The 23,917-nt window shown below is 36.5% G+C and overlaps 2 protein-coding genes and 1 pseudogene across 2 annotated transcripts; all 3 read left to right on the top strand.

The window, feature by feature from the left end:
* The first annotated feature begins 7,460 nt into the window (after positions 1-7,460).
* LOC116131926 lies at positions 7,461-9,505 on the top strand (annotated as a pseudogene).
* Positions 9,506-9,704: 199 nt separating this feature from the next.
* On the top strand, positions 9,705-21,227 carry LOC116131867 (non-functional NADPH-dependent codeinone reductase 2-like). The gene is given in 6 exon segments (XM_031417530.1): positions 9,705-9,739; positions 9,951-10,034; positions 10,113-10,354; positions 10,430-10,555; positions 20,383-20,438; positions 21,003-21,227. Coding segments are annotated over 6 exon segments (768 nt in total).
* Positions 21,228-22,175: 948 nt separating this feature from the next.
* On the top strand, positions 22,176-23,539 carry LOC116131929 (non-functional NADPH-dependent codeinone reductase 2-like). The gene is made up of 4 exons (XM_031417599.1): positions 22,176-22,590; positions 22,673-22,913; positions 23,005-23,169; positions 23,258-23,539. Exons 1-4 carry the CDS (start codon positions 22,277-22,279, stop codon positions 23,480-23,482), a joined length of 945 nt encoding a protein of 314 aa, XP_031273459.1. The 5' UTR covers positions 22,176-22,276; the 3' UTR covers positions 23,483-23,539.
* Positions 23,540-23,917: the final 378 nt, after the last annotated feature.

The following is a 23,917-nucleotide window of genomic DNA, read 5'->3' as shown; positions in this document are numbered from 1 at the left end:
ATCCTCTTGTTAGTCAACTCTTCCCCAAGCAGCTTAATTTTATTCACCACAGCCATAAGTCTGTCCACATATTCCTTGACAGATTCAGCCTCCTGCATCTTGAATACCTCAAATTCTCTTCTCAAGTTTAAGACTTGCATATTGTGAGTCTGGCTACTCCCTCCAAACTCCTCCTTGAGGATGTCCCAAGCTTGTTTAGGGGTCTCACATGCCATGATTCTGAAGAAGACTTGGTCTATCACAGCCGAGTGTATACAAGACAAGGCTCTTGGAGCCTTGGCTGCCTCTTCTTCATGAATTCTCATCTGGTTCAGTGTCGAGTTTGGTCCAAGCTGAGGAACTTGCTTCTCCTCTTCCACATATTGCCACAAACCATGGCCTCTCAAGTAGGTTTTCATCTTGACAGCCCAAACATGGTACTGGTCACCATTAGAGATAGGAGGAGAAAGTGGGGCAAGGTTTGATGCCATGAGGAAGCTTCACTTACGGTAGTTGTTTTTGGTCCTGAACGATCAAGATCAGCTCTGATACCAATTGAAGGTTTTTTATTTTGAATATGCTAAGAGAAAGAAGGTTAACATGCATGAAAAGAGAGAACTGAAATGACAGAAAAATCATATTCAAAGTCTGCTATATTTTCTTTCATTAACAGAGAAATATAAATCCATGTTTTCATCACTGTACAACTACTCTACAGTGAGAACTTTTTTCAAATACAATACAGTCTTAACAACTCCAACTAATACAAATTACAATGACATATGCTGGCCTAAATCACAGGCTGTCCTCACCTAAACCATCACATATTACATTAAAAAAATAATCAAAAACTGCACTTGACAAACAGCCTACATCCAACTCAAATATGGCACCAAACATTCAAACTGAATTGCAAAATAGTTTCCAGCAAAATATCACGTACTTTGACAATAATGTTATGGTCTGTATTGCAGGAAAAGTTAAAAGCTCTAGTCACAAAAGCTGCACTAGGAAATCTTAATCAAATAATCAAATCCCTTCTCCTAAAGAAATTGCTCATTGTCTCTTGTTAGCTCGGTTTTGAGTAGCTGTAGTACTGATGACCCTTCACCCTTCTGACCATTCTGCTGAATTTTCTTCAGCCACTTCCCATCGCTGTAATCTAACGATTCCTTTCTTTGATCATTATTGAATTTCAATGATTTCGCAAAGCATAATCACCCAATTCCTCCTGAGTACTTCTCTTAATGATTGAAGGGCTTGTCGAATTATGCTTGTGGTGCCTCTTGTGGTTGCCAATAAAATGTTTAGGAATTTTGGGAAAAGTTTAGAAAATAATAAGAAAACAGTCATTGGAACAGAAAATCTCCATCATTCAATTCTTCAGAGATCCTGATCAGTTTTATGATGGTAAGGAATCTCAACTCCTGGATAGTCTCAGCAAGGCCACAATGTAGAATTTTTAGGAATCACAGAGAATAGAACATACAATTCACAAAACATCATCAAGATTTAAAGTCTATAAAGCACCAGCCAACATCATCCATCAAATCATCGACGACGAAAGGAACAACTCGAAGAATAATAGTACCTCAAGAAGCTCCCAGTCACACACAAACACTTAATATTTCTTCCTCCTAATATGTATTTTGTTTCTTCGTGGCCAAGATTCCCTAAGACCTTCCTCTTCAAACTGCTTCAGGATGTTCCCGAACATTTTCAAAAGATCAGGATATTGACCAATTGTGTGAAAAACCTTCTCCTCCCTTTCAGTTCTGTCAATCTTTCGGATGCAAAAAACATCCAAATGTTGGAGAAAATTGTACTTATAATCGTATGGATCAAACTTCCTCCTTACTTTCTCAAGACAATTTAACATTTCCTGGCGTAACAACCTCTCGACGGCTGGCCTCCTCTCCTCCTCCATTGCTTGGTAGTTGATTAATAATACACGTGTTTTCATGTTTTAATACCCACATGACTTATTTATATTAATAAATAAATGTGAATTATTTCTAAATTTATATTAATAAATAAATATGTTTTTTTTCTCTTTAAATATTATTACATCAGTTTTGTTTTAATCCACATTAAATATGACTAGTTGATTATAAAAAGAAAAATATTAAGAGTTTAATTAAAATTCAATTTACATTTAAACTCATCCTAATCTAAAAAATTTAAAAAAAAAAAAAAAAAATTTGCCCTGGGTCAGCCCCTATTTAGTTACAGTAATGCTATGGACACCGGGATTTTTGCACCAAAATATTGTACCAGCCTACGTGTCCCTCGATTCACACCAGCAAACCAAACACGTTTCACGTTATTTTTATTTTTTTTAGTAAACGGCTGTTCATCAAATATGGACAACCGTTCAATTACATGGACTCTCGTCCATATTATATGGACAGGGGTCTATTTACTACGAACGGACGTCCCTATTTAAAGGACGCTCGTCCATAAATAAAAAATTCTTATAAAAATTAGGGACGGCCGTTCATAGGTTATAGACAGCTGTCCTAAATATTGGACGGGCGTTCATATTTTAATGGACGCCCGTCCATTAATAATTCTTTTTAAAACATTAAAAAAATTTAGAGACGATCGTTCATCAGTTAGGGACGGCTGTCCCTTCATTTTGGATGGGCACTCGTAAATAAGGGATGTCCGTCCTTAATCTAAATATGAAAATAAAAAAAAAATAAAAAAACTTTGGGGACGCCCGTCCACAAATCGGGCGTCCCATAAAAAAAAAAAAAAAAAATTGTGGACGACCGTCCATAGATTGTGGGCGGCCGTCCCTTACGTCTCTTGAAAATTGTCTTGTTTTACTCTCAGAATCTCATAGTCTTACTTCCAGGCATCTCTTGTTCTCTCTCTTTCTACATTTCCGTTTCAATTCTTTTATTTCCTCTCTTTTCTCTGCACTGACCCAACAAACTCTTAAGTGAAACTCAAAACGAAGACAACCCCAGTTGGGTATTTTCCCTCTTCTATTCCATCTTTGAAAATTTAAAATTCATGAAAATGTCAAGAAACTGGAATTTTCTTTCTTCCCATAATCGCTTCCTTTTTATTACATAAACAAACAAAAGGTACTATTTTTGTGCTCTCATTATCTCTTGTGAAACAGCAGCCATGGGAAATGGAATAAACACTAAAAAGCGACCAAAAAAGGAAAAGAAAAAGAGATGTTACAGATGTATGTATAAATCTTTAACAAAAATAAAAATAAAACCTCGTTATGGGTACACTACACAGCAAAGTATCGAATTTGAAGAGAATAAAGTGAAGGAGAGTAGCAAACTAATGAGACCTCTCGAGGCTTTTAAGTTTTTACCCCAGGTTCAAGGCCAAACGCCAAAGGAAAAGGAACCCAATACAAATACAAAGCTTTGAGTTGAGCCTAAACATATTGAATGGACAATAAAAATGAAAACTTTCGTTTACTTAATATTACTACTTCTCACCCACCCACACCCAACTCAAGATCCATGGGAAATGGAGTAAACACTAAAAAGCGACCGAGAAAGGAAAAGAAAAGGTTTTTGCTACTCAAAATATCAAAATTCACCATTTTTATATGTGCTCTTTATGGAAAAACAAGGAGCAGGAAGTGTTTTGCTGAAGAAAAGGTGGCATGGAAAAACAAGGAGCAGGAAGTGGTTGAGGCTGCTATTGAGTCCATTACAAGGGAACTTAAGGTAGAAAGGAAGTTGAGGATACGGTTTGAAAGCTTGAACAAGAACCTTGGCAAAGAGCTGGGCCAACTGGCTGAGATTAAAGCATCATTTCTTAAGGCAAAGAGAATCTGTTGTAGTTCGTGAAGAGCTTGAGAAGGAAAGGGAAATGATGCAGTTAGCTGATGTATTGCATGAAGAGAGAGCTCAAATGAAACTCTCAGAGGCTAAATGTCACCTTTATTTTTTACTGATTTCCTTGAGATTGGCTTCTTCTTTCAGCCCGCCCAAAAGTAAGGGACGACCGTCCACAATTTGTGAATGGGCGTCCGCAAAGTTTTTTTTTTTTTTTTGTTTTTAAAACCAAAATAATGGATGGGCGTCCATTCCTTACGGACGCTCGTCCAAACATAAGGAACGGTCGTCCACAATTTATGGACGGGCGTCCCCAAAGTTTTTTTTTTTTTTTTATTTTCATTAGATTAAGGACAGACATCCCTTATTTGCGGGCGCCCGTCCAAAATGAAGGGACAACCATCCATAACCTATAAACTGTCGTCTCTAATTTTTATAAAAAAAATTTATTCTATTTTACTTATAGATGAGCGTCCTTTAAATGGGGACACCTGTCCGTAGTAAATGGACCCCCGTCCATATAATATGGATGAGGGTCCATGTAAGTGACCGTATATATATAACCCCAACCTGGCACTCCAAGCATGAGAGAGAGTGTTAGAAGTTTTGTTTGTCCCATATCGCCAAGTTGTGGGTTGATATATATATATATATATATAATCTATATATAATATACTATATATATATATATATATATATAGAGAGAGAGAGAGAGAGAGAGAGAGAGAGAGAGAGAGAGAGAGAGTTGAGCTCCCTCTTCTCTTGAGCCAACTTTTGAGCTTCAGTTATATCTAAGCATATTCATGAATTAATTTGAAACACTTCTAGTGGTTATATTGCACCAGAGGTATTTAGTGTTATGGCATGATGGTTTTGGAAATGGTTCGAGGAAGAAAAAACATTAATGTCAAAGTTGATGATAATAGTGAAATATATTTTCCACATTGAATTTACAACCGTCTTGAACTAGATGAAGAAATAGGACTGCAAGGGGTTGTAAATGAAGAGGACATCATAATGGTGAGTTTGTGGTGTATACAGAGTAACAATTATTAAAGTAGTGGAAATGTTGGAAGGAAGCCTTCGTTCCTTGCAAATTCCGCCCGAGCTTTTCTTAACTTCTCCAAAATCACCCGCAAGAGATTCTTCGAGGGAGCCTAATGTTAGTATTGTGATTCAATGATATTGTATCGCTTTCATATTACACTATTAATAAATATAAATCCATTGAAGATTAATGAATACAAAATTCCATTAATAATTTGTCAAATTTGCTTAAAAATTATGGCCAGCACTGAACTCCAACTCTCCAAGGGCAGGATAATAAAATCCTCTGTTCTGTGGGAAATAGAGGAATACACTGAAAAAAGAGAGCTTGATCTTCTCAAAGAAAGGATTAAAAAAAAAAAAAAAAAATCCCAGAAGGAAAATCTAAATTCATGATAATTGTTAAATATTTTGTATATTTATTAACATATGAACCATCTCTAACTCTAAAAATAAAGAATACATAAGCCAGATTTTCAGAGAGATTTCTAATAGAATTTGAGGTGGGCTTAACTTCTCACTCAAGAAGACATTGTTGAATGTGAGGATTACCCCGTAGGCTTGAACGTGCCTAGTCGGTGTGAGACTCCAACACTCTCCCTCACGGTGAAGCCCATATGTGTTTCTCACCCGCTGGTTAAGCACTCAGCTCAACTGGGCCTAGCTCTGATAGGATAATAGAATTTTAAGTAGGTCCGACTCCTCAGCTAATAATGTTTTATTGAATGGGAAAATTACACCCTCTTGTAAACCAGTAGAGCCTTGAGCGTGCTTAATCGGTGTGGACTCTAACAATTTCTACTGTAATTGGCACTTGGGTATAATACACGATAATGAAATAGGACGAAGACAAACAGTAACCTGGTTTCCTGGAAACATAGAAGTCTTCTCAGTCATTTATAAACCATGAATTCAATCAACATTTTGCTTTAAAGTCATGAAACTAATTGACCACTTAGGGCAACTATAGCAAATTCAATCAACACTCTTGAAGATTTTCCTTGATTTAAGAGAACTGTTTCATATGACTATACAATTGTCATGTGTCACGAATACAATAATACTACGAACACCAATGCTTTGCACTGAAATATTAAACAGAACGATGTGCCACCTAAGTCAGACGAGTCATGTAGCACGTTAAAAAATATTTCGCGAATGAACGGCCGTCCATTAAATATGGATGGCCATTCATTTGAAATGGACTCTCGTCCATGCGAAAATGACAATAGACTCCCGTCCATATTATATAGATGAGAATCTATTTACTACGGACGGGAGTTCACCTATAAAAATGCCCGTCCATAGTTTAAATTAAAAAAATTTGATAACAAAAATCATGGACGCCCGTCCATACTCCATTGTTTAAATTTAAAAAAAAAAAAATTAAAAACAAAAGTAATCTCATTCTTTTTGGAAAACTCTGGGGTCAAAGATTGATTCTTTTTGGCATATGCATTGGAAACTCTGGGGTCAAAGATTGATTCTTTTTGTTGATAGCAAGATTTAGCGCAAGGTTGACAGTGTGTCCATGTGAGGTCGCTTCCTGTGTCAAAATGAGAGATAGTTCTTTCTTTGGTGACCCGAGTCCCACTGTACCAGTATAGTTGCCTGAACCCACCACGCTACCGTCTTTCGCCGGAAGATTAGCGGCGTATGTCTGCGTTAAGTTATCTGCACGGCCGGAGTTCTTGGAGAGTTTTGATTGAATTGAATCAACTCTAGCCTGGTCTTGAAGGAGGATTTCCGAGTGAGAAACAGAGTTTGGTTTCTGATCCCCATTTCTAAAATACGGACCTCGCTTGTGAACTACTTCCAAAGACGACTTCCTTCCGGCAGCTGAAACTTTAATTCAAATGCCCCCATTATTAATTAAAATTACGCATAATTAACTCAAGAAGTAATCAAACAGTTATAAATACAATGAAATAGACAGCTCTTTTAACAAAGTTTTTTAGTTGGACTTTTGGTTACAGATAAACCATCTCTCATATATCGCCCGTGATCGACAACTTGAAATTAAACACAAGAAAAACAAAAAAAGTATAATTGGAATATAGTTGAACAAGTTGGGGGAACAGGGTAATCTGAGTAGTGAAAAAGACTCATGACTTTAACTATGACTTCTTCTCAAAAGAAAACAATGTAGTTGTTGTGCTTTGTACCATTTTTCTCTTATTTTCAAACCAAAAAAAAACTTTTTCTACATAATTTTATAATACCGCAAAAATCATTCACCGGAATCGGCTTTCTTCAACCAGGAGCAAACTTTCAGTCTTCCACATATGTAAAACAAAATAAACTTTCTTAATTAATGACCATTTGCAGATTTATAGTTTACTTAAACATAAAAATAGATTGCGAGGGCATTCAGCGTAGTGTTATTAAACCATTATTTGGATGTGAAAAAGTCATTTACTCTTTTATTAATTTATAATTAATATAATATTGTCTTATAAATGATCACAATTAAAAGATGGAATCTCCGGTTTTACATGCCTATTATTCGTTGAAAATTAATTAGTGGAAAAGTAAAGGGTAAAATTGACCTTTAGCCTACCCTTCCCTTATCTTATAAAAGCATCAGACTAAGTGATAAAAGCCACACCACACAACAGCAATAATTCTAATAATTATAGGGGGAAATATCTTGAGAAAATGGTGAACATTCCAGTGGCAACCTTGCCCTCCAATGGAAAAACCATTCCTCTTGTAGGCTTCGGCACAGCTGAATATCCATTCAACTCAACCGGCTCCGTGAAAGAATCGACTCTTCATGCAATTAAACTCGGCTACAGACATTTTGATACCGCTGCACTTTACCTCTGCGAGCGACCTCTTGGCGAAGCAATAGCCGAAGCTTTACGCCTTGGCCTCATCAATTCCCGCGATGAGATGTTCATCACTTCCAAGCTTTGGCTCAACAATGCTCACGGTCACCTTGTCGTCCCCGCGCTACAAACCACTCTTAAGTAATGTAGCCAAACGATCGATGTAAATTTTTTGCCTTTTATGTAAAGATATGTAACCAACAATTTGTGGGATACAGGAATCTTGGCTTGGAGTACCTTGATCTCTATCTCATTCATTATCCGTTAAGCTTGAGACCGGAGTCAGATTCAAGCCTTTTATTGAAGAAAGAGGATATTATGAAAAATGGACTTTGAGTCTGTTTGGGGGACCATGGAGGAATGTCAAAAGCTTGGTCTTACCAAACCCATAGGAGTCAGTAACTTTTCATGCAAGAAGCTTGAGCAGTTACTTGCCATTGCGAAGATCCCTCCTGCTGTCAATCAAGTTTGTCAATTCTTTAACAAAATTTAATATTTGTATGTTTTTTTATATCGGTAAGTATTGAGTATATCATATGTTTCGTGTCCTTGTTAGGTGGAGCTAAACCCAGTTTGGCAACAGAAGAAGCTGAGGAAGTTTTGTGAGGAAAAGGGCATCCACATAACAGCTTACTCACCATTAGGAGCCACTGGAGCTCTTTGGGGAACTAACCGAGTCATGGATTCTGAAGTACTCCAGGAGATTGCAAGAGCCAAGGGGAAGTCAGTCGCTCAGGTACATAAATAGTTTTTCGGATCTATAACTTGGATTTTTTAGGTAATTGTATAGATGATTGTGATGATCTCATTGTATATTAAACCTTAGTGATCTTTTATATACATATATACACACATATATAAAAGACTCCATGCATGCACATGACAGCATTATATAAAGAGCAGTCCACTAAGCTGTAAAATTAATCACGCGGAGTCTACTGTTGGATGTTGTTCATACTTTACACGGGATTAACGGATTATTGGCAGACACAGACGCACACCCGAGGTCCCGCTCGCCGATGAGAGGGCGGGGGTGAGGGGGCAGCACCCCTACCTAGCAAACCCAATTAGTAAGTAGGTTCGAAATTGGTTTGCAAATATTTGGGTCTGGAATAGTTTAGCCTAAATGTGATTAGGTTTATTATTGCTCATTTTATATATGTTGGTGTTGTAATAGTAAAAAACCTAAATGTGAGAAATATTGCAAAAGAACAGTGTGAGTGAGCTGTCCTGCTATTCTTGTATTATTGCATATTTCTGAAAAACTTCTCCATCTTGAATGTTGGACATAGTTCCCAAATTGGGAACGTTAATTGTTTCCTTTTACTTTTCTGCTCCAAAGTTTGGTGTGTGATTTGGCAATAGATTCAACATCTATGGACCCCAAGTCCAAGTCTTTGTCAATAAATTAAAGAACGACAACTTGTTTATGAGTTGTTCACAAATATAACTTATTAACTGAGGGTTATTTTGGTGCATGTGAAGATTTGTCTCCGCTGGGTTTACGAGCAAACAGTAAGTGTACTTGTTAAGAGCTTCAACGAAGAAAGAATGAAGGAGAATCTAGATTTATTTGATTGGAAATTAAGTCAAGAAGAACTGGACAAGATTGAAAAAATCCCACAGAGCCGAGGAAATCCTGCTGAGTTTACAGTAACGGAGCAAGGTCCTTACAAATCCATTGAGGAGTTCTGGGATGGAGAAATATAAAGTTCATTGCGGTTCATAACCATTTGATTTGTGTTATTGTGTCATTAATTATGTAAAACTGTTTCCACGAAACGATTATCTACACTAATCGTTTAATAAAAACCTTCATTTAATGAGTGAAAATTATGCCAATAAAGACGAAATAATTTGATAAATCAAACTAAAATAAAACTTAGCTTCTACACTTATCTATCTTAATGAACGAATGCTACATGTAAAAATTATCTATACAAATTTTTCCATACAAATTGATGTGTTATAAATTGACTTAAAGAATGTATGTATAAAGTCAACTTAATAAATATTTAATAAAAATAAAGAAATGACTTGGAATTGCGGTGATTCTCCCAATTGCATGTAAAATCAATTAAAAATTATGAACATTAATACAAAATGACATATAAAACAATTAATTAAGTGGTCTGATTACACCATTAGACATTTCCATCTCCCTACTCTTGAATTTTCTTATAAAGACATCACATCTTACAGAAACAATTAAAAGCCACAGAATTGCATTGGTTATCACTTAAAAGGAAATACACTGAGAAAATGGCGAATGTTCCAGTGGCAGCCTTTTCATCACTTCCAAGCTTTGGGTCGACAACACTAACGGAGACCTTGTCCTCCCCGCATTACAGAACACTCTCAAGTAATGTGATCCTTAATTTCAATGAATATCTTCAGATTTACTTCTACGAAAATAATTTAAACATTTTGTTCGATACAGAAATCTTGGACTGGAGTATCTTGATCTTTATCTCATTCATTATCCATTAAGTTTGTGAAGAGGGTCGTAAGGGTTTCCAATCAAGAAAGAGGATATTATAACAATGGATTTTGAGTCTGTTTGGGGAGCCATAGAGGAATGTCAAAAGCTTAGTCTCACCAAATCCGTTGGAGTCAGCAACTTTTCGTGCAAGAAGCTTGAGGAGTTGCTTGCCATTACAAAAATCCGTCCTGCTGTTAATCAAAATTAATTCTTTAACAAGATTTATATTTATATTTCGGATGTTGATATGGTACGGTGTTTTGTGTTTTGTTTTAAGGTGGAGTTGAACCCAGTTTGGCAACAGAAGAAGCTGAGGAAGTTCTGTGAGGAAAAGGGCATCCATATAACAGCTTACTCACCATTAGGAGCCGAAGGAACACTCTGGGGAAGTTCTGAAGTTCTGAAAGAGATTTCAAGTGCCAAAGGGAAGTCAATCGCTCAGGTACATACTTTATTTTAATTTTCAAAGCACAGAGAACAAGATAGTTTAATTAATTTATAACATGTTTGATGGTGAGTGGAAGTAAATTGTGCACAAGAATCCATGCATCTCAATGAGAGCATCATAGAAAGAGTTTAGGTTAATTGTAACAACCACCTCTCAGGTTTCAAAACCTAAAGGGTAGATGCTGAATGTGGAGTTATTATACGACATCACTCCTAATCTTTTGAGAATTATTTAAATACCACCCGTCTGTAAACTTTTGTTACAATTTTCGTCACAAAACCATTTTAAATTACCTTTTATCCTAAAATTTGACATAGTTTATCTTTTACAAAATTTTAACAAGTTTTTCCTTTTTCCTTTTTTTTTTTTTTTTTTTTTTTTTTTTTTTTTTTTTTACAATTTTCTCCACTCATCTCCCCAACCCACTCACCCACTCTCGGCATAGATCTCCCACCCTCCTTCTACCCCTGTTAGAGTCATGAAAGTGACTCTACTTTGGTGACAAAAAGACCCTATGTGTAATTGAATTGAAGTTATATTGAGACAATTAAGAGAAATTATGAATTTATGTTTAAAAATCATATTTTGAGTTTTTCTTACTAATTTGGCATGTTTGGATTTAAATTTGAGATTGTGTAAGTTGATATTAGGATGTGATTTATTTTCTAGGGTTGATGTTGTCTCATTTATGCCTTTCAGGGGTCAAATTGTCATAATCTTGGGGTTGATTTTGTCACTTTCAAACATGCAGGGACCAAAGTGATATTTTACATTTTGTTCTATAAAAAGAAGATGAAAAGTCACATACAGGGGAGGCTGTTCACCCAGTTTTCCGACGAGCTCCGGCTACCCTTCGTCTCCCTCTGGCGATGATTCATCTTCCCCGACCACCTATCATCTTCATCAACCGTCAACGCCACCGTGGGAAGTGAAGAGCTGCCGCGACGTTTCATCTTCCACCACCGCGACGTTTCGTCTTCCCGGCCAGATTTGGCCATTTTCTGGCGATGTTTCAGCTCCCCAAGAGTCGTTCTCCCTTCCCCACGGCCGGATCTAGCATTTCCAAGCTTCAGCCGCCGCAAAAACCACCGGAATCCGCGATTTTGCCGCCGCGCCTCTTCATCTTCCAGCCCAGATCCTGCTCATTTCCGATGACTTCTCACCTCCCCAGGACCTGATCTGAACTCCCCATCACCAGAGCTTTCCATCGGTACCTTCGGATCCCATTTCCGCCACCGTTTTCCAAAAGACCCGCCGGAAAATTAATGTTTTCCGGCGAAGTGCGGCTGTTCGTATTCCGGGCTGTCCGTTGGTCGTTTTCACCCCTTCTTCACATCATATCGCTGTCGGTTACCTCCTCTTCGCCATGATCAGCTTCGTTTCCACCGTTTCAGCCTTCGTCATCACCACCATGAGCGGCTAAGTTCCCGGTTGTCCGTTACGATGTAGGCGAGATCGAGATTGACTCCATTGATCTCCTCAAAAACTCTCGACTAGTTAGATGAGCCCGAATGTTGGATATTTGGTTAAGTTTCTTGTATTCAGATTATATTTGTTTTCGTTTCAGTTTGTTTGCGATGCTTTAATATTATTCTGATGCTCGACGTGTTGAATTGATAATGTCCATTGAGAACGTTTATTGATATATAACTTTTTGCATAATTGAATGTCGGTTTGAGATTATTGAATGTTGATTATGACTTTAAATTGCTTCGGTACTGATTGCAATCAAGTTGTAGTAGCGTTTAATATCATTTCTACTAGGAATGCATTTATTGTGTAATTAGTTGATTGGATGATACAGGTTGATAGGTTGTACTTGTTAACGTTGTACCAACTAGTGGTGTTTAAGGGTTTAGCGTTTTTCGGTTAGTCGATGATAGTCTTTAACCAATCGATCTGTAACTAAGACGACAGGGAGACAGGATAGATTATACCTAGATTGCCGAGAGATATTTTTATTGATTTGCCTAGCCTTGTAGGTTTAAGAAATTGAAGAGCAAGGAGAGGAATTGTGAGAGTTGGTCTTGAGTCAAACCGAACCCGTAGCGGCAAAGCTTTTGATATTGTGTTTTAGTCAGCAATTTATTTAATGCTTTTTAATTTCCTGCAAGTAATTAGTTTCCTTAATTTTAATCAATCATTCTGCTAATTTCTCTTTCGTTAACTCAAATATACATTAGGTCATTAGTCTTGCTCTCTGTGGATTCGACCCTGCTTACCGCTAACTATGGTATTTAGGTTTAATTTTTAGACCGTGACGATCGGTCTAACAACCCCGCAATGCACGCCCCTCTCTATGTGGCCAGCAACTCCACCCCACCTACCTTCCTTCCATCTCGCACTACAGCCTTCCTTCTCCCATTGCCAATCTCTCCCTTCCCTACAATATCATCGCCATATTTGTAACACGCAACAAAAGCATCACCTGTCTACCTATCCATGTAGAAATTCAGTATTGAGATGAAGAATCAAGAAAATTAAAGAGACCAAGAAAAACGAAAAACAGAGCTGAGAAGAAAGATGAATATTCTGGAATTCATTGATTTTTATTAACTGAGTCTTTAACAGAAAACAAACATATTTATAGTTTGTTACACTGTATAAAACGACTGTGTATTACATTTTGCTTAATTGAAATTCAAGCCATCTGACTTCTAATCTTTGCAAAATAACCCAGCATACTTTCTTCTTAATATTCCCCGGTAAACAGAACACTCCTACTATTCTTTATCATTCTCCCTTCACAATATTTCCCCGTAAACAACATTATCTTCCTCTCTAAACTTATCTTCACTTTTACCATGCTTCAACATTCTACCAACTCAACATTTCCCCGTAAACAACACTATCTTCCTCTAAAAACACAACTTTCTGCAACTTCAATTGGCAACACTATCTTCCTCTGAAAACACAACTTTCTGTAACATATTGACTTCAGTTTGCATAAGACTTAATTAGTCTTTGATTGTAGCAACTAACATTGGCAAAGAAGACATAACAGTAAGCTTTTCTTTAAGAACTTGAAACCTGTGAACAAGAACTGCCTTTGTTAACACATCTGCAGTTTGAAACTCAGAGGAAACATATTGAACAACAAGTTTCTTATCAATAACCAGTTCTCTCACATAATGGACATCAATCTCAATATGTTTTGTCCTAGCATGGAAAACAAGGTTAGAAGATAGTGCTCCTGCACTCATATTATCACACCACAAAATTGGAATACTCTTGATTAGGATGCCAAGTTCTTGAAACAAATTTTGGATCCAAACAAGTTCAGTGGCTGCTTGACTAACAGCCCAATATTCAGCCTTTGTTGAAGAGAGATACACCACTTTCTATTTTCTAGACACCCATTGTACTAAGTTGCCACCAAGAAATATGCTATACCCTGTTGTGGATCGCCTATCACCAACATCACCTGCCCAGTCAGCATCAACATATCCTTCTAGGGCAAAATTCTGATGTTTTTGGAAGAGTAAACCATGTTGTAGGGTGCCTTTAATGTATCGAAGTACTCACTTGCATGCAGTCCAGTGATTTGTAGTAGGAGACTGTAAAAATTGACTCAATCTGTTCACTGCAAAAGACAAATCAGGTCTAGGCAAAGTCAAGTATTGAAGACCTCCCATAAGACTTCGATAAAGAGAGGGCTGATCAAAAGCTTCACTGTCTTCTTTCATCAATTTTGTACTAGTGGCCATAGGTGTATTGCAGGGCTTACATTCTACCATTCCATCTTTGTTCAATAGATCAAGAGCATATTTTGATTGAGAAAGCAGCAAATCTGACTTGTCTCTTTGCACTTCAAAGCCAGGAAAATAGTTAACAGACCCTAAAGTCTTCAAAGCAAACTTGTTATTTAAATCTGTAACTATTTGAGTAATCAATGCAGAATCATTCCCAGTAATGAGAATATCGTCCACATACACTAGTAAATACACTATGTGAGACTCCTTTTTAAAGAAAAATAGGCTGGTGTCAGAAACTGAACCAAGAAAACCCTAATTAGTAAGAGCCGCCTTTAACTTGTCAAACTAGGCTCTTGGCATCTGTTTTAGGCCATAAAGGGCCTTGTTGAGTTTACAAACATGTTTGGGGTGTTGAAGATCAATAAAACCTTCAGGTTGAAACATGAACACTGTCTCTGTGAGATCTCCATTCAGAAATGCATTGTTAATATCAATTTGTTGGATATCCCAACCATTATGAACAGCAAGTGAGAATATGATCTTTATAGTGGCAAGTTTAATAACTGGATAAAATGTATCGAAATAATCCAAACCTAGGGTTTGTTGAAAGCCTTTAGCCACTAATCGTGCCTTGTATTTTTGAAGAGTGCCATCAGATTTCAGCTTGGTTTTAAATACTGATTTGCGTCCTACAACATGCATATTGGAATAGAAAGGAACTAATTCCCAGGTTTGGTTTCGCACCAGAGCTGAAAACTCATCATTCATTGGTACCTTCCATTCTAGAATTCGCAGAGCTTCTGAGACAATTTTTGGTTCAGCTAGAACACACAGAGTAAAGAAATATGCACATCCAGAACAACCCTAAGATTTTGACTTAGTAGGCTTTGAAAAGGTCTGGGTTTTTGATCTAGTAAGCATTGGATGTGCATTATAATGCTGATTGAAAGAAGGTTCCAGTTGATCAATGAAAACAGATGGTTCTTCTGATGGAGAGATAGTAGCAGAATCCAGGATTATTGACCCTGGAGTAATCTGAGCTGCATCAGTAGCTTCATATACATTTGTTTGAACTGCATCAGTAGTTGTATCATCAGATGAGCTGAAAAACAGTGATGAATTACCATAAACATCTGCTCTAGAACTAACAGGAGAAATAGGCTGAGCTGCATCAGTAGCATGAACATCTGCTATAGAATTAAAAAGAGGAATAGGCTGAACTGCATCAGTAGTATGAATAGTCTGAACTGCATCAGTAGCATGAACATCTGCTATAGAATTAAAAAGAGGAGTAGGCTGAACTGTATCAGTAGTATGAACATCTGCTGTAGAACTAAAAGGAGGAGCGGTTTGGACTGCAGTAGTAGTGTCAGACGATGCTGCCATAGTAACAGAATAAACATTGCTTTTGTTCAAGCAATGACCAAGATTTCATGAGGACAAAAAACTATTTGTACTAGTTTGAGAATTGAGTCCTCCTGTAGTTTCATCCTTAATGAGATAACATTTGAAACCAAGCTTAAATGGAAAAACAGTCTCATCAAACTTTGCTTGTTTCACTATGTAAACCTTTCCTGTGGACGAAAGGCACTTATACCTTTTATGGGCAAGACTATAACCTATAAAGACACACTTTTCAGTATGATAGGACAATTTCTGCTTCTGATATGGTCTGATGTAAAGGTAACATGAACAACCAAATACCTTTAGCTCACCGTACTTTGGTTCTTGCTGAAACAATTGTTGGTAAGGAGAGAGATCCTGAAGAACAGATGAAGGAAGTTTGTTAACAATGTATACGGCTGTACAGAAGGCCTGCCACCAGAAACACAAAGGCATACTAGCATGTACTAGCAGTGTTAATCCAAATTCGGTGATTGTTTTATGTCGCCTTTCAACTCTACCATTTTGCTGATGTAGATAAGGGCATGGATGTCTAAAACCAATGCCATGCTCTTTTAAATATTCAGTAAAGGGCCTAAATTCACCTCCCTATTCAGTTTGTAGAGTCTTGAGTTTAACATCTAGCTGATTCTCAACAAACTTATGAAAATGTGTAAAAACTTTGAATGCCTCAGATTTAAGCTTAAGTGGATATATCCACATGTATCTACTATAGTCATCCACAAATAATATATAATATTTAAAACCTTCGGAAGAGCAAATTGGAGCAGGGCCCTATAAATCCGAATACACCAACTCAAGAGGTATTGTGGATTTGGATGCAGAAATGGGAAAAGAAGTTTGTGACATTTTGCCGAATTGACATGCTTCACAAAACATTTTATTATCAAAACAACCATATACATGAATTTTATTCATAATATCTTTGAGAGTTTTAACTTGTGGATGCCCCAACCGAGCATGCCACAATGCTGTCAACAGTACATCAGACTTGCTTATTTGAGATACACTCTCTTTATTTGAGTTACTAACAGTTGGTGTAAGATTGAAACAATCAGGAACATGACATGTCTTATCATCACTACTACTAATACTAGTACTTGTATTGGTGATAGTAGCAACATGACAGAAAGCTTTAGAACCAGAAGCACCTCTAATAAAAGAGGCCACAGATGAGTAAGAACCTTTCAGCTGATACAGACCATCCTTCAAGAAGCCTTGCAACAGTATCTCTTTAGTGCACTTATCCTTTACAAGACAACGGTCATAGTGAAATTCAACAATAACTTCATTGTCTTTAGTAATTTGTGATATACTTAACAAATTTTTTGCTATATGTGGTACACACAACACATTCTTGAGATACAAGATCCTAGGAGAATTTTGTGAGTTGAGAAAGGACAAACCTGTTTAGGAGACTGGAATTGTTTGTCCATTGCCCACTTGAACTGTGGGGCCACCTTGATAATTGTCCTTGATAACCAGGTTACTCATATCTGCTATCATGTGGTTAGTTGCTCCAGAATCAACATACCAGGTCTGATCCATAATTGTATGAGGATTGGTAACTAGTATACTGTGAGAATTATGTGCAGAGGACAAATAAGACTGACTTCCTTCAGGTAAAGCAGTAACACTAGAGGATCCAACTGTGGGTGAAAACACTTGAGAGGTCAGATTTTATGGAGGAGGTTAACTATTATTCTGCTGATAAACTCCAGAAAATCCAGAACCATTGTACGAAGTAGAGGCTGACTTGTTGTATAACTTATCTGCCATAGTAGTCTTTGTCATCAGAAGTGCTTGTGCTGAGTTGTTTGACTAAGGAATCTGAACTGGGCTTTGGGAGGCATTGAAGTGGGAAGATCCTTGAGAACCAGATTCAACATTATAGCCAAGAGAATTAGTAGATGAACCAACTCCAGCAACTCCAAAACTTTGGTATTGGTAAGTATGATCAAATCTGTGGTAACACTGCAAGGCAGAATGTCCACCTTTACCACAGACTTGACAGATCAGTTTGGGTCTAAAATAACCCCTTCCTTGTCCCCTACTACGCACTAGTTGTGAGTTGTAAACCTGGTACTGATTAAAAGGATTAAAGCCTTCACTTGTCACTGGAAACTGAGAGAGTGATTGTTGATGTGGCAAACCAAAGCCTGATCTGGAAAAGCCTTGACTCATATTGTTTCCAGTAAACTGACAAGTATTAGGATTGAATTGTGAGAGAGATGGTTGAGGCTAGGAGTGTATTTGAGGCTGAGAGTTTGAGGTTAAGGTAGGATTGACATGATAAGGACCTGAAAAAAAAAATCAATTTGACTCTGCTGTTTGGACACCAGAAGAGCTTCATGAAAGTTAGAGAACTCATTATGTTGCCTTTCAAGCCTAATTTCATGTTTTTGAGCCTCTTGCAGTGTCGTTTGACTACTAGTGGAGGTCAAATTGGCCACTACTGCATCATATTCCGGCTCTAAGCCATCCAGTATATAGAGTAACAACTCCTCATCAGTTATATTCACACCACTAGCTATCAGTTCATCTCCCAACTCCTTCATTTTCAACACATATTCACTAATAGTACAATTTTCTTTCTTAGTGCATTGCAACAAATTTCTAAGATGCAGAGTCCTAGCTCTAGAAACAGATTGAAAATGAAGCTCTAAAGTACTCCATATCTCATAAGCAGTGCTACAATTAGCAACATGATGAAACATTGATTCTGAAAGTGTAGAATACAACCAACTCACCAGGAATTGATCGATCTTTTTCCAAGAGGAATAGTTAGGGTTTGACTTCTTGATAGTTTGCCCAGATTCATCAGCTTTATCGAACACAAATGGAGGAGGACAAATTCTTTCTCCAGTAACAAAATCATCGATTCCATGAGAGACCAGAGCTAGTAGGATCTACGAACGCCAAAATGAGTAGTTTTTCTCCAGCAATTTCACCAAAATGGTTGGTAAAGAGGGTGTGGTGTTTGAGGTAGTAAAGTTGGTGTTAACATTATCCATATAGGTTAATTGTGAATTCAAAATTGAAGATTCAAAGCTAAGATTAACCATAGACGCTTGTCTAGGGCTCTGATACCATGTAGAAATTCAGTATTGAGATGAAGAATCAAGAAAATTAAAGAGACCAAGAAAAACGAAAAACAGGGCTGAGAAGAAAGATGAATATTCTGGAATTCATTGATTTTTATTAACTGAGTCTTTAACAGAAAACAAACATATTTATAGTTTGTTACATTGTATAAAACGACAGTGTATTACATTTGGCTTAATTGAAATTCAAGCCGTCTAACTTCTAAGCTTTGCAAAATAACCCAGCATACTTTCTTCTTAATACTATCCAAGCCTATCATTGCAGCATCACAACCAAGGAAGCACCAAACATGTCTTCAAACACCTTGTGCCATTTTAGTGACAACTATAATACCCCATATCTGTGAACAGTGTCCCTAAGGAATTGGTTTTGGTGCAGGGTGCAAAGTGTAAGAATTCAAAGCCTTGGTGGAAGTAAAGTGTCACAATTGAAACGATGGAGGGCCAAATAAATTTGGCAGAGTTAGTATAAAAATGGGCTGTTTGCCTAAAATGAAGAAGAATCGAGAAGGAGAGAAGGGAAAGAGAGAAAAGAGAAGAAGGAGGAGAAGAAGAGAAGAAGAGAAGAGGAAGAGGAAGAAGAAAAGAAATAAGAGACAGAAAGTTATTTTGAGCCAAGATAAGTGTAAATCATGCTTGTATTCATCCTAAACTCTAGTTTTTCTTCCATTTTCTTTCTTTACGGTTGTGTGTGTGTGTGTGTGTGTGTGTGTAATTGGTGTGGTTGAGTGAAAATCCAACAATTTTTGGAAGGTTTGGTTTGTTTATGGTGTTGTGGAAGATTTGAGAGATGGTTGAGAGAGATGGGCTTTGAGGTTAGGATTATTTAAGCTTTAATTAATAAATTTGTGTTTATGTTGTTGTAAATGTGTTGTGGCATGTGTAAAAGGTTGATTTGGGATAGAGTTTTTGAGAGGAATTATTGGTGAAATGAAAGAAGTGAGTGGAAAACGGGGTTGAAGTGAGGAAAAACCCATAATTTGGGTAAATATGGGTTTCGCCGCGGCAAAGAAAATATCTTGCCTCGGCGAAAATGTTTCTGGAGTGCTGGGTGAAGAAAAACCTAGGTTTCGCCGCAGCAAAGAAAAATCTTGGCCTCAGCAAGATTTCCAGGGATATTTTGTCAATTTTGAAACCTGTCACAAAGACAGGGGGTTAAGTTAGAAGTTTAAAAGTTGAGGGACTAAGAAATAGTGGAAAAATATGAGGAGTAAAAAGATATTTTACTTGAGTGGAGTTTTTATGGAAAAAAATTTAGAAGCGGCCAGTGTTTGGTTATAAGACAGTTTTGTTAAAAAGGAAGTTAAGTTTACCTTTTGGTGTATGGGTTGTTCAATAGGTTTAATATTGATGTGTTACCACAGGAAAACCTTTACATGGAGAGTTCATTGGACTGTAGATAAGGAAAGATAAGCAAGGCACTGTCGAAGGATCCCGATCCCTTCTTCCGGTAGAGGCTTTAGCTCTAGAGAGGTGAGTGGATCCAAACCTTTCTCTTTACTATATTTTGATGTAGTTAAAGTCTTACTCGCCATTAGGAGCCAGTGGAAGCACACTTTGGGGAAATCAACATGTCATGGAATGTCAAGTACTGAAAGACATTGCAAATTCCAAAGGGAGGACAGTTGCTCAGGTAATTAATTATTTAGTTGTTAAAGCTTTACTGTTGTCTTTTTATTTTGGAACTTTATTCCTCTCTTTATCTCAGTTGGCCTGAATCTTCCAACAAACTCCATTTTCTATATATACATCTACATACAATCACTTGCTTCCAAAACTGCATACATTTGAAATTCAAAGTTGAGCCACCCAATTATATTACTAGACTGCTCTCTCTTGTATAGGTTATAAAGTAAGTCTATGGTATCGCTATGGTACTATTAAAGAGTGGCATTATTAGCATATGATTTCTTCTTCTGTAATAAAACAATCAGATCCATGAAACATCGAAGTTAAGAGATAGATTATGTAAAATATTTAATCCATGTGAAAGCTTATCGTGGTGAAAATAATATTGAGAAAATTAAGATAAACTTTGAAGCATTGTGGGAAATACAAGATCAATCATTAAATGGAAGAATAATTCAATATATATAGTAGATAAGTATAAAGTAGTGCTTAACTATTTTTCAAACTTTAGTTTTAATATCTCATTATTTCACCATTGAATTTGGGGTTATTTTGGTGCCATGTGAAGGTTTCTCTCATATGGGTTCATGAACAAGGAGTAAGCTTAGTTGTAAAGAGCTTTAACAAAGGAAGAATGGAAGAGAACCTGAATATATTTGATTGGAATTTAACTAAAGAAGAATTGCATAAGATAGAGCAAATTCCTCAGAGGAGGGGAAATCCTGTTGAATATTTCATATCAGAAAAATGTCCTTACAAATCAATCGAGGAGTTCTGGGATGGAGAAATTTAAGTTCAAGTTGTGGCTTCTAAATTCCACTAGTAAAATAGAGTATTGTTTGGTAAAATTTATTCTTAATTAAATGTACTTTGAATTTAGACCAAAAGAAGAAATAAAAAAATACATCTAAGTTCTGAATTCGTTTATTGCCCTCTAAAAGATGTAGGGCACAAGGGCCTTGAGCATTATCACCTTTTATTTTATTGTTGAAATATATAAATCTATTGATATCGAAAAGGATATATGGATCAAGAACGTTAAAGTATTACTAGAATTCACATACATGATATTGATATATAATTTATTTATTTATTAAGTTAAAGTATAATTTAAAATCGTTTTCAAAAATAACCTTTAACGGATTCCTTTTGAGACCTTCAACTTACTCATATAAAATATTACAAAGTTGAAAGGGATAACTACAATGATTTTGTTTCTATATACAATCATATCTACCTACAATTGTTAAAAAAACAATAATATATACAAAGTTAGAAATCATAAATTTCGATCTCAAATGTATAATTAATATAATGTGGATAGGTTATGAACAATATTAGTTTATCACAAGAAATTCTCATTATTCTAACAAACAGTATCACGACGTATAAATAAGTTGTAAGAATAAAACTTATAACATTAGAATCTCCTCTTTGTATATCCTATTTGTATATGTAATGTTATTTACTTAAAAACACTCTCAAGTATTCATCTCATTTGAAAAAATAATAATAAAATTAAAAAAAAAAAATTGGCAAAAACTCTCTTTTCATATATTATATGAATGCAATGTTATGTTTTCTTCAATTTTGACTCTTTCCACACAATGGCGACAAATTGGGAATGGCATTTTTATTTTAACTGTTATTCAATTCCATATATTGCATAATTTAGCCGGGTGGCGGTTTGTTCTTTTGTTCATTGATAATAATCATCCGCCGGCTTGTCTTCTAATTCTCTTTTTAAATTGTTTTCCTCTTCAATTATTGGAGCTAGAAACCAACGACCTAAATAGTTAAGAACCAAGCAATCGCTTAATCCATCGGAGTTGTCTTGTGAAAATGGTGACGATTCCAGTGGCACCCTTACCCACAACAGGCAAAACTATTCCTCTTGTAGGCTTTCGCACTGCTGAATTTCCGTTCAACTCAACTGACTCAGTAAAAGAATCTGCTTTCCATGCAATTCAACTCGGCTACAGACATTTTGATACTGCTGCAATCTACCGGAGGGAGAAATCTCTTGGCGAAGCCATAGCTGAAGCTTTACAGCTTGGCCTCGTCAAATCACGCGATGAGCTTTTCATCACTTCAAAATTGTGGATCAGCGATGCACACCACGACCTTGTCCTACCTGCAATTAAAAACACTCTCAAGTAACGTAGTCCGGCCAAACATTAGTGTGAAGAGACTGAATTTTTATATGAAAATCTTTAATATTTTGTTTCAATATTGTAGGAATCTTGGGTTGGAGTATCTTGATCTCTATCTCATTCATTTTCCGGGAAGCTTGAAACCAGGAACAAGGTTTCCATGTAAAACAGAAGATATTCTGCCGATGGACTTAGAGTCTGTTTGGAAGGCCATGGAGGAGTGTCAAAAGCTTGGTCTTACAAAATCCATAGGAGTCAGCAACTTTTCATGCAAGAAGCTCGAGAAATTACTGGCCACTGCTAAAATCCCTCCTGCCGTCAATCAAGTTAGTTTCAGATCTCCTTAATAATAATAATAATAATAATAATAATAATAATATAAATATACACACGCTCACACTAATTTGTTTTGGTAAGGTGGAAATGCACCCAATTTGGCAGCAGAAGAAGCTGAGAGACTTCTGTAACGAAAATGGCGTCCACATAACAGCTTACTCGCCATTAGGAGGCCGAGGAATCCGAGTCTTGGAGTGTGAAGTATTGAAAGAGATTGCAAGTACCAAAGGGAAGACAGTTGCTCAGGTAAATTTTTTTTTTTTTTTCTTGTTGACATTAATTATTTCGTTGTTTTCAGGACAAGTAACTGAGGTTTATTTTGTTGCATGAGAAGGTTGCTCTCAGATGGGTTTATGAGCAAGGGGTCAGTATAGATGTGAAGAGCTTTAACAAAGAAAGAATGGAAGAAAACCTTGAGATATTTGATTGGAAGTTAAGTCTCAAAGAAGTTCATAAGATAGAGCAAATTCCTCAGCAAAGAGGGAATCTTTTTGATTTATTTGTATCAGAAACTGGTCCTTTTAAGTCAATCGAGGATATCTGGGATGGAGAATTATAGGGTCAATTGTTTACATAAATTTTGTTTGTATGATAAGAATAATGATTTTAATTTGTTTGGTGGACTAACTCAAAGAACACCTTCTTGAGCTTATTTAAATGGACTCAATGAACCAAAATAATACAAATGGCGATTAAGAATCAGTCAACAAGCAAACAAACAACCGCAATACAATACACGACGGCTAAATTCATTACTTTTCCCCAGGAGAAGTGGGACACTGGGACCGTGATCATTTTTTATTATTGAAAAAGCACGAACATTCAAGAATTGAATTTATATTTATTATTAAATTAACATTTAAAATCGCTTTTAAATAGATCCTTGACCCATTCTGTTTTGCTCTTTTACTATAATATTTTTTTTTTTGGACACTCTTCAGACTAATACACTTAAAATAGATAAACAACATATTCCCACCCAAGGTTTGACAAA

The sequence above is a fragment of the Pistacia vera genome, unplaced genomic scaffold, assembly GCF_008641045.1.
Source record: "Pistacia vera cultivar Batoury unplaced genomic scaffold, PisVer_v2 Contig246, whole genome shotgun sequence".
NCBI lineage: Eukaryota > Viridiplantae > Streptophyta > Magnoliopsida > Sapindales > Anacardiaceae > Pistacia > Pistacia vera.
This window is presented reverse-complemented; position numbering and strand designations above follow the sequence as displayed.

What these genes read in the sequence shown, in the direction of transcription:
- LOC116131929 (XM_031417599.1), top strand. Translation starts at nt 22,277, where the DNA reads ATGGTGACGATTCCAGTGGCACCCTTACCCACAACAGGCAAAACTATT. An exon ending in TCCCTCCTGCCGTCAATCAA is followed by an intron (nt 22,914 to 23,004) that starts GTTAGTTTCAGA and finishes TGTTTTGGTAAG; the next exon opens with GTGGAAATGCACCCAATTTG. An exon ending in AAGGGAAGACAGTTGCTCAG is followed by an intron (nt 23,170 to 23,257) that starts GTAAATTTTTTT and finishes TTGCATGAGAAG; the next exon opens with GTTGCTCTCAGATGGGTTTA.